The 11509-nt window shown below is 40.7% G+C and overlaps 1 protein-coding gene across 1 annotated transcript; it reads right to left on the bottom strand.

Moving 5' to 3' along the window:
* Positions 1–2394: 2394 nt before the first annotated feature.
* KRT28 (keratin 28) lies at positions 2395–11302 on the bottom strand. The gene is made up of 8 exons (XM_003315447.6): positions 10100–11302; positions 9569–9651; positions 8887–9043; positions 7769–7930; positions 7565–7690; positions 4475–4692; positions 3802–3857; positions 2395–3220 (listed from the first exon to the last, which is right to left on the bottom strand). Exons 1-8 carry the CDS (start codon positions 10613–10615, stop codon positions 3078–3080), a joined length of 1461 nt encoding a protein of 486 aa, XP_003315495.2. The 5' UTR covers positions 10616–11302; the 3' UTR covers positions 2395–3077.
* Between the last annotated feature and the right edge of the window lie 207 nt (positions 11303–11509).

The following is an 11509-nucleotide window of genomic DNA, read 5'->3' as shown; positions in this document are numbered from 1 at the left end:
ATGGGCCTTGCCTTGGAAAGCAGGCCACCATGAAGACAGTTAAAAAAAAATCAGTGTGTCATGAGCATACCTGATAAGCAGGTCTGGCATCATAGGCATAAAGCCTGTGTGTGCAGCTGCGCAAGGTCTCATGTTCAGAAACGCCCCACATTTGGATTAATGCTCTCCTGTTACTGTCTTGAAAATCTTAGTTTCAAGATGGTAACAGAACTTTATCTTTTAACCTGTCTCTTGTTAGTGAATTCTGATGGGACCATGGGGGCATACAAGTGAGCATAGAAGTATGCCAGATATGTTTGCCTGCAGGTGCTCCTTACTGTCTCAGGGGCATATGCCCATGTGCCCAACATTCTGGTGGATCCACAAGGTGCAGGAGTCTAACAAAACCCAAAGCAAGTACAAGGTAAGTATATTGTGTCTTTGACTGAGTAATCCCAATCTCTATCAAACCCAAGAAGCCAGGCTTTCCATTCAAACCAGAACTTGCTCTCTGAGTATAGAAAGAAGACATTGATCTTCTAAAAAATATGAATGACCAAGGAACCCTATCATATACTTTTTTTTTTTTTTTGAAACAGAGTCTTGCTCTGTCACCCAGGCTGGAGTGCAGTGGTGCCATCTCGGCTCACCGCAACTGCCACCTCCCGGGTTCAAGTGATTCTCGTGCCTCAGCCTCCTGAGTAGCTGGGATTACAGGGGTGTGCCACCAAGCCCAGCTAATTTTTGTATTTTTAGTAGAGATGGGGTTTCTCCCTGTTGGCCAGGCTGGTCTTGAACTCCTGACCTCAGGTGATCCAACTGCCTTGGACTCCCAAAGTGTTGGGATTACAAGAATGAGCCACTGCGCCCAGCCTATCATATAGTTTTTTCTGCTGCTTTCCTGCTTGCCTGTGTTGCCAACTGCATAAGTGGAAAATGATGACATAAAAAGATCAAACAATCCATAGTTCCTTTTCCTTTCAGTCTTTTTACTCATTGGTAAACCAAAGGTAGAGAATGCTGGTAGAAGGTGGGTATATACAGAAGTGAAATAAAAACAATTGAGTTTGTTTTGTGCAGTGTTTCCACTGTTTTGGTAGGAACAAAATACATATGCATGTATGAGCTACAAATTATGAATTGTGTGATTTTGGGGATTCTGTATACAAGTTAAATGTTCTTTTGCTTGGATTTCAAACTGGCATGGCACAATATAAAAACTCATGGTAACACGTATGCCAGTAATTTAGAACTTTAATTTTTCATTATGATATGGTTTGGCTCTGTACCTCCACCCAAATCTCACCTTGAATTGTAATCCCCATGTGTCGAGAGAGGGAAGTGATTGGATTATGGGGGTGGTTTCCCCCTGGTGTTCTCCGAGATAGTGTGAATTCTCATGAGATCTGATGGTTTTATAAATGGTAGTTTTTCCTGCGCCCTCATACACTCTCCCTTTCCCGCCACTATGTGAAGAAGGTCTTTGCTTCCCTTCACCTTCTGCCATGACTACAAGTTTACTGAGGCCTCCCCAGCCATATGGAACTATGAGTCAATTAAACCTCTTCTTTATAAATTACCCAGTCTCAGGTAGTTTCTTTATAGCAGTGTGAGAATGGACTAATACACTTTACTTAGAACAAAACTAAATAGCAAAAAAAAAAAAAAAAAAAAAAGAAAGGAAACAAAACAGCAACAGCAACAACAACAACAGAAAACCCCAAATCAAAACAACAAAATCCAGGACAAATTGAAAACATAAATGCAGATGCAAGGAAACAGCTTGATATTTTAGTGCCTTTGGGTGATACATTTTTCCTGATTGTTGAACAAGGAATCCCATGTTTTCATTTGGCACTAGGTCCTGAAAATTATGTAGCTGGCCCTGAATATTGTACATTTGGAAATCATTTCTCTGTGGATTTCTAGTATTTGCTTCATTTGATGGCTTTTGGATGAAGATTTTGTAAATATCTCATTCTTTGCCACTTCTCTGAATCCCATGTGACTGGAGGATTGTGAGATAGAATTCCTTCTCTTGCTGGAGATTTTCACTGGAATCAGGCCATATACCAGAGAATTAAAGGAGCTGCTTTCCTTTTAGGCAATTTAATATTTGTTGGGAATTCCTACCATACATTTTGATCCAGAAAGGTATAAATAGTCATAATCACAAGAATCATGATGTTCATCAGCCTCATGGGGCTTCACATTCGAGAACAGGTGTTGGTGGGTTAAATTTGGCCTGCTATGTGTTTTTGTACAGACTGTGAGCTAGGAATGGTTTTACATTTTTAAATGGTCGAAAAAAGTTAAAAGAAGAAGAATATTCCACGACAGGTAAAAATATTTACAATTCAAATTTCAGCATTAATAAATTAAGTTTTATTGGAACACAGTCATGTTCATTCATTCATCTATTGTCTACGGCCAAGGTTTGTAGTTGAAATAGAGACTTTACGGCCTGCCATGCCTAAAATATTTACTATCTGGGTCTTCACAAAAAAAGCTTCTGACCCCTGTTAAAGGAAAAGCGTCACTAACACAAGCCATATTGCTGTGGATTTTTCCGGAGATTATCCTGTTTAGACGAGGAATGGTATCCTGGGTATTGTGGAAAGAAGAGTTTGAGAGACGCTCTTGGTAAAATACCAGGAATGCGTCATCTAGTGGTGAGACTTTTCAGTCACAGGAGAATTTCTGAAGTTTTTGATTATTTGCCCACATAGACACGATGTGATTTAAAGATTATGCCTAGTGAATGTTTCATATTCAAATGCCATGTGGCGGTATTGACTATTATTTAAAACAACAGTGAAAGGCAATTAAAATATATTCCACAAGTGTTTTTCTATGAATTAGACGTAGAAAAAAATCACAAATAATTATTTATTAGTCATCAGTGAATGGAAATGAATGCACATCAACTTTTTTATTTATTGGAAACAAACACAATATCCTGTAAAACTAAGAAAACAGGTATTTTTGCTAAGTAATGTATCTTTAAAAGTAAGAAGTGTGTATATTCTCTCTGATATTTAGAATAATGCAATTGTACAGGATCCTTTCCCAAATTATTCTTTTCTCTAAAATGACAGCTAGAAAGGAACCCTTTGTTCTGTCTTGCCGTTGGTCATTTTAGATGTCTTTTCTTCAATGGAGTGAATCCTTGATGAAAGAACTTTACCACGTTGATCTAGCTCTTCAACCACTGTCTTTACCAGTGTGGTTTTGGATAAATCTACAAATAAAACATAGGCATACATATATTCAACCAAAAAGATTACATGACAATTCCACTGCTAGTTCAATATAATATATTATGCATATTTTTGATTGAGGGAGTAAGTATATATTTATAATAATAGCTTGGGATAGTTTTAGCCACTTGATACTTCCCATTCAGAACAGTTTAGCTAAAACTATTTAAATATTGACTACGGTTGTAGTGTATGACTGCCATTAATGCAAAAGTATTGCTGTGATAGAAATAGAACTAGAGGGCTCATGCTTGTGATCCTAGCACTTTGGGAGGCCGAGGTGGGCAGATCACCTGAGGTCAGGAGTTTGAGACCAGCCTGGCCAACATGGTGAAACTCCATCTCTATTAAAAATATAAAAACTAGCTGGGCATGGTGGTGGGTGCCTGTAATCCCAGCTACTCAAGAGGCTGGGGCAGGAGAATCACTTGAACCCAGGAGGTGGAGGTTGCAGTGAGCCGAGATAGCACCATTGCATTCCAGCCTGGGCAACAGAGCGAGACTCTGTCTCAAAAAAAATTAAAAAAAAGAAAAGAAAAGAAATAGAACTAGATTTTATTACCTTTAGATGAATTCCCAGGGCTTCCTGATCCAAAGCCCTTTGATTTGGAGCATGAACTGTAAAAGAAATATAGTTTATTCTTTTATATTTCTGCTTACTATCGCTTCAGAAATATTCATTGACTCAATGAATGAAATTTGTATGCCAAAAACAGGTCTTAGTTTTCTATAGAGGAAACTCTTAAGATTTTTATGTGTAGGAGCTGAAAGTAATTAAATGTTATCTAAAGAGAGAATATAAATAAATCTTGTTTCCATTTGATTTTTTTTTTACACCCAAGAATTTAAAACGTAAGGACATACATATATATATGGATCCAGGTGGTTTGTACAGAGTACATTTATTTCAGGGCAGCAGTGAAATTAGGTATGCACTGAAAGAAGGATAAAGCCGGCTTGTGGGAGGTGGAGAGAATCTTGAAACCCACAGTGATCAACATGGACAACAGATGGGAATGGCTGCAGGAACATTTCCAGTCATCTAATGCAGAGGAGAACACTGTGATGTGCAGGATTTGGAAGAGATGACTCTCTTCCAAAAAAACAAGAGATGGACATGCTTTTCTGCAGTGGGAATGAAAAAGAAAAGGCTTGGAAGTATGGAAGGCTAATGGGCAGCCCACATTTGTAGCTTAAAAGAGGTAAAAACTGGATTTTCAAATGGCTTTACTTACTTTCCATCTCCATCTATCAGGCGGCAGTAGGTCTCAATTTCTTTTTCCAAGTGGACCTTGACATCAAGGAGATGCTCATACTCCAGCTTCTGGCCCTCGGTCTCGGTTCTGACCTGGTGCAGCTGCTCCTCCAGGGCCCCGATCTGAGCCTGGATCTGCGCCAGCTGCGTACAGTAGTTGCTCTCGGTCTCCGTCAAGGAGCACTCCAGGGAGTGTTTCTGAGGACATCAAAGAAGCCGTGGCAAGGGATGAAAACACTCTGAGGACTAGTAGAACATTGTTTCTCAGTAATCAGCAGGATTGCTCCCTGGGCAATTGTGGAAATTTGTGAGGCTTGTCACAATCAAATGGGAAAGAAAGGAGGCTGGCATTTATGAAGTGAGGGCCAGGCATGATGGATGTGGGATCCTGACCCGGGATAAATGGCCCTTTTCCCACGAGACTTTTGATGTTCCACTGGACATTGATGATATATAGGTCATATTTCTATTAAAACCAACCGATATATTAAAGCACCTTTTAAGGGTAGCAGAATAAAAAATCGATATGGGAAAACTTGTATTTTGAAATTATATATTTATTTCAGGGTTACCTGTTGTTTCCATCTTACTCTGCTACTGTCCCCGCAGATCCACTCCGCTAGTGTTCCATGGCCTTTTGTGCTACTGCTTTTTTTTTTTCTCTAATCCATCCTTGATTTTCTAGCCTCTATCAAAGGTCTTTTATTAAGGTACCTGAGATTGAATGAGTGCCTTAACAGATGTGAGATTTCAAGGCAAGAGCTATATCTCATAACACAATACAGGTCATTATTTCGACACTACTCTTATGAATATCATACTTCCTCTTTGCTACTTCTACAGTCTGTAATTTGTCTTGGCACCTGCTGCCTCCTTTAATTAAGGTAATTTTCTTCTTTCCCTTATTACAGATAAATATGTCTGGGCAATTATTACTTCTCTTGATATTAGTTATTATCCAAGTGTCCACCCCAACTTCCACTCTTTCATTTTCCTTTTCTTGTGTGGAGGAACTTCTGATCTTACATGGTTGAAAATGAAAGATTTATTAAGAGAAGATGCAAGGCTCTGCCTCTTTCATTACATTTTCTAGGGTAGTTAGGCCCAAGTATTTACCTAGTAAATACATTTTATCTTAAAATACTTGCCTTTTTATTGCATTTATGGTATTATACTTTAAAAAATAATTTTGTATATTTCTAAATCTATTACCTAGTGACTTCATTCTAGCATTGCAAAGAAGGAATTACACAATATTTGTCTTAACAGGCAGACATTGGGTCTGATGGGGCTGAGAACCTAACACTGACTTAGAGCTACTGACTTAGGCAAACAGACGTGTTACATGGAGGGTGCTGGGCTCTCCAGGAGCACGTAAGTGGAAGGAGATCAGGATGGCAATGCGGAGAGTAAGGCAGCAGGTAGCAAGACGCCAGTGAGGCGTGTGCTCGGCAGCTCAAAACTTTTATTTCCCTGGTAATGCGTCCTCCTAGGGTATTCCTTTTTATGATTGCTAATACACTCATAAGTCAGAGAGGACAGCGTCTCTACTTCACAGTCTTCCACTGTGAAGGCTGGCTTGTCAAAGAGGGAGGAGAACAGGATGAACTTGAAAGTTTGTACATCACAGGAAGCAAACGTGAACATTTGTGTATTTAGACAACTCCCAACTTACAAATGACTTGTGTTCTAACTCTAGGAGATTGAGCTTAGAATTCATAAGACAACAGGGCCTCAGGGATGTAAGTTAGGTACTATGCTCCCATTATTCTAGAATTCAGTTATGTCCTGTGTTAAGTGGGCTTTTTATGTGTGGATTATCCTATGAGCCCAAATTATAGTACCACTGGCTGCACAGACTCTAACTACTTTATAACATCCTTGTTTCTATGTGAAAATGCTCACAATTCTGGTCTGGGGACTCGAAAATGTATTTCCATCAGCGTAGCTCAGAAATAGAGGGAGGATGCACTCACACAGCTCCTGCAGCAGGAACAGAGTCCTCAGGGATCTAGTTCAGGGAAGAAGGGAAATGGAGAAGAAAGAAGGTTCCAGGAGCCCACAGTGGCAGGGGTCTCTCGGGTACCTGCTAGCAGCAGTGATGAGGGAGAGGAGAAGAGGGCCATCCTGGTTAAGTTAGGGGCCAGTCAGTGTAAAAACAAGTCTCCCATCTAAATCCGATATAGGGAGAAAGCACACACCTTTAGAGGGCGGCTAAATCAAAAGAATCTCCCGTTGTTTTGAGTCATCTTTTCCTTTTTGGCTCACTGCACTCACTTGGGTAACAGCTGCTCTCTTCTTTGTGTTACAACCTGGTGTCCTCAGGGGGCACGAAACCTCTTATGAGGAAGGGAGTCCTTAGGCCATGTGCATGCCGTAATTCTCAAAGTCAAGCCTTTTGGGCACTGCCAGCTCACACTCTAGAAGGGAAGCCATTTTTAATCCTGGGTTGACGCCATGCTGACCTTTGAAGTAAGCCAGGAGCTGGTGGTATGTGCCCAAGTGGCTGAAGGCCTGGCTCCCAGGTGTGCCCTCCGGGATTTGACCTCCGCCCTGGACTCTGTGGCGATGAAGAGCCTGACAGTGCCCATGTGGCATTCAGGTGTGTACCCTCTCTTCCTCTGCCTGGTGAAACCACATGTGGCTTCTAATATGTCTTCATCAGTATCAGGAGATGCTGGTGTGATGCTGGCTCCCTGCCCTGTGTGACACTAGCCCCACACCCCTGATCATAGACCTGTGGCTAATTTTCTGGGGCAGCAATATTGCTGCTGTTTGTTTTGCGGACCTAAGCTGAATTACCCTGAGAAAGGATCTATGTGAAATGTCTATTTTCATGAAATGAGCACTAAGCATCAGCCAGGAAGGAAACTCCCAGTGACGTCAAGGAGGAAGAAAAAGCTCTCTTTTGAGTGTCTATGGATCTGTTTTTTCCTGCTCTCCTCCACTCTCTCTGCTAAGTATTTGCAGGCAAAGGTATAATAGGAAAAAAGAAGGAAGGGCAGAGGGAAGTGTTTCTCGGAGGCTTTCTAGAATCACAGGATCCAGGCTGACCTTCGCTGTCACCTACCGTGGCCATCAGGGACTGCAGCTGGATCTCCAGGGTCTGCAGGGTGCGCCGCATCTCGGTGAGCTGGCTCCGGGCGGAAGTGGCTGCGCCTGAGTCGTGGGAGATCTGCTGCTGCAGCGAGGCGCTCTGTAGGGCCGGGAAAAAGGGTCACACGGAGTCCCCACCCCCGGGGAGGTGTGAGCAGGGAGACGGGGCCCACCTCACCTTCTCATTGAACCAGGCCTCCGCGTCCTTGCGGTTCTGCTCTGCAAGGGCTTCGTACTCCGCTCGCATGTTGTTCAACAAAACCGCGAGTTCTACCCCCGGGGCCGCGTTCATCTCCACGTTCACGTTGCCCCCAGCCGCGCACTGCAGAGCCTTCATCTCCTGGAGGGAAGCAAGAGTGTGGCTTTAGGGGCATTGCAGGTTCACACTCAGTCTGAGAAGTTCTCAAACGTGTTACTTTATGTCTCAAAGTTTGCGGTCAGGTGTATAATTTATGGCACACAATTTTTAAATTGACATATTCGGTCCATATTCATGCCAATCATCTATTTAATTAGTGAACTGTTGACCGGGCGAGGTGGCTCACTCCTGTAATCCCAGCCCTTTGGGAGGCTGAGGCGGGCGGATCACTTGAAGCCAAGAGTTCCAGACCAGCCTGGCCAACATGGCGAAAACCCATCTCTACTAAAAATACAAAAATTAGCCAGGCGTGGTGGTGTGCGCCTGTAGTCCCAGCTACTCCAGAGGCTGAGGCAGGAGAATTGCTTGAACCTGGGAGGTGGAGGTTGCAGTGAGCTGAGATTGCGCCACTGCACTCCAGCCTGGCGACAGAGCGAGACTCTGTCTCAAAACAAAACAAAAGAAAACAAACAAACAAAAAAATTAGGGACCTGTTAATTAAAATTACCACCACCACCAAAAACAGTCATAGCACCCCAAGAGAAGTAATTTATTCTTTTAAATGAGAAAGGGATTTAAAGACCAGAGAGTTACTCAACATATAGTTACTGACTAAATGTCAGGTTGATGGGAATAGAACAGTAGAAAAAATCCTGAAATCCTGGCCCTCATAGGCATTCATCCTAGGGATGACCGCTGTCATTTATTGAGTGATTATTATAGGCCAGGCACTGTTCTGAGCGTGTGATACGTATTAATTCATTGAAGCCTTTTAACATCCCCTCGTAGTAGGTAGTATTATTAGACTAATCTGTCTGTATCCGTTGGCAAATTATAACAATGAACCTGAATTACTATTGTGATTTTAACCCCCAACCCCTGCCCAGTATTTAAAATGTACAGAGTTGTGATTGGACTACAGGTAAAGCTTCTCCTACCTCTTCGTGGTTCTTTTTGAGATATGTCATCTCCTCACTCAGAGACTCATATTGCAGCTCCTGGTCGGTCCTGCAGAGCGTCAGCTCGTCCAAGACTCGCCGTAATCCGTTGATGTCAGCCTCTACGTTTTGGTGAAGGGTGAGCTCATTTTCATACCTTGGGGGGCATTTAAGTGAATTTCAGTGCCAGTAAGACTACCTCAAGAAACAGAAATATTCAATCCCAATTGCTTTAAACTGAAAATTAGAAATTGAATTAGGACTGTAAATAGTATAAAAATATATGAAGAAAGCGCTCCTCCATTACCCCCACTCAATTCTGTACAGGATAATTGGAAGTTATTTCATCACACAAATTCCAATAGCATAACCTAGTTAAATAAAAATACACCATTTTGGAATTTTATTTTAGTTAATGTTTTTCCTTAGTTGACTAATGATTTACTGAGCATCTACTTTGTGCTTGGCAGTATTCTAGGCAGGCAGAGAAATATATTGATATTTTGTCCCAGGAATATAATAACTATGTATAAGTTGATTGTAACATTATAATACAAATCCTTTGCTTCCTTTTATCTTTTAGGTGATAGTTCATTCTACTTGGGATGAAATAGAAATTTTATTTAACAAATTAAATAAATAGAAACTTTTTTCTAGAGCAGGATTTTCTTCTGTCACTTACTTTAGCCTGAAATCATCAGCAGCCAGTCTGGCATTATCAATCTGCAGAATGACATTAGCATTAGTAGTAGTGGAGGAGATAATCTAGGATAAACCAAAACAGAGAACACAACAAGTAAGTATGCTTTTATGTGATTCATTATTTCAGGAAATGAAAAAGGTTACTCAAGTTTTTGCGTAAAAATTTCACCTCCTTATGTAATAATCAAAATGTTTCAAGTTTAACTTTTAAAAATTAAAGACATGGTTTTATTTATTCTCATATATTCGCCTAACTTTAGAACTACAATACTTTTTTATTCATATGCCTATGAATGTACTTCAACATAAACAATGGAACTAATAACATTTTAACTACATTAAAATTCATGAATCAAAGGGCCCATTTTTGAATAGTAGGAAGAATTGTTTATCTAAATAAATAAATACTAGTTACAGATAACAGTCATGAAGCATTTCTTATTGCATGTCTTTTGTTAGGTATTTCTTAGCTTTAAATACTTGGGTTAGTTCCAAATCTGTGATTTCTCACCTTATTCTTAAGATCCTCAATTGTTAGGTGATATCTGCTATAGTCATGATCAAGTCCACGGCAAGATCCAGGTCCGTATTTTTCATACCAACCCTTGATTTTTCTCTCTAATTCAGCATTTGCCTCCTCCAGAGCTCGCACATTATCCAGGTAGGATGCCAAGCGGTCATTAAGATTTTGCATGGTCACCTTCTCATTTCCAGAGAGGAGTCCCCCTTCGCTTCCAGCAAAGCCAATACAAGCAGCATTTCCAAGGGCACCACCAGCATGGCTCCCACCAGGAACACTGCCCAAGCCCCCTCCCAAGGCACAGGAAATTTCACTTCCAGCAACAGAGCCGCCACATGCACTGCTGCCTGCAAAGCCTGCACCTCCATTGAGGGGTCTGACAGATCCAGCTCCAGACCTTAAGCAAACATGCCTGGATCCATTCGAAAATTGGAGAGACATGGTGTTTTGAGAAATGTTCACCTTGTCTATGCAAAACTGTAACGTCCCAAGAGAACAGAATATCATGCACTGATAATTTCTTTGGGCTTTTATATACCATTATTGGGGTGTTCCTATTTGAGTTATACGTGCCAAAAGAAAAATGGCATCACTTAGATTAGCGTAAAATTATGTATAATTGGGTGATTTTAAAAATAATTAATGTCTAACATCCCTAGGTGTTGCTTTGGGCTATTTCTTATCTTAAATATAATAGGGTTTGTTCTATATTAAGTTTATTAATTTAACTTCTAATTTTGAGTGAGTAATCCTTTCCTTTCATCTAGACCCTAGGCATATACTGTCATTATCTGGCGCCAGGTATTATCAAATTTTTTATAAAGTTAAGTAAGATTATGATAGAGTTCTGTGAGGTACAGTAGGGCTTCAATTACCACGGAGGGGTATAAAGGACTGCTAACTACAGAAACAGATATTTTATCCTACCAGAAAAAAATGTGTTATTTAGAAAACAGAGGCTAGTGACATCTCTGTTCTTACCATGATTATAACATCTATTTATTATCTTGGACAATGACACAAATATTGACCTATTATTTTGTTTAAAATAGCATGGTTATGATGTTTGGTGCTCTATGCTAAGTGCTAAAATGAAAGACATAGTGTTAACTAAATGCAGAAGTGAAAAATGCGTGATTACAATCTTTAAGAAATCTATTGTCAGGTCCAGACAGGGGCTGGATCATGGTTAGCTTTCTGTGCTGGTCTAAAGAGTTTGTAGTGAATCCTAAGTAAAAAGCAGAGGGCAACATGATCAGGTTGAAATGAAACAAGGTGGTCAATTACAAGGTTGGAACAATGGTCCAGGTGAGAAGGATGAAGGCAGTGGGGATGCAGAGAAGATGGCTTTGAGAGCATATGGTAATATGATTGAATTTGGAGAGTAGGGAATAAGGCAGA

Source organism: Pan troglodytes, chromosome 19 (assembly GCF_028858775.2).
Source record: "Pan troglodytes isolate AG18354 chromosome 19, NHGRI_mPanTro3-v2.0_pri, whole genome shotgun sequence".
NCBI classification, from domain to species: domain Eukaryota; kingdom Metazoa; phylum Chordata; class Mammalia; order Primates; family Hominidae; genus Pan; species Pan troglodytes.
This window is presented reverse-complemented; position numbering and strand designations above follow the sequence as displayed.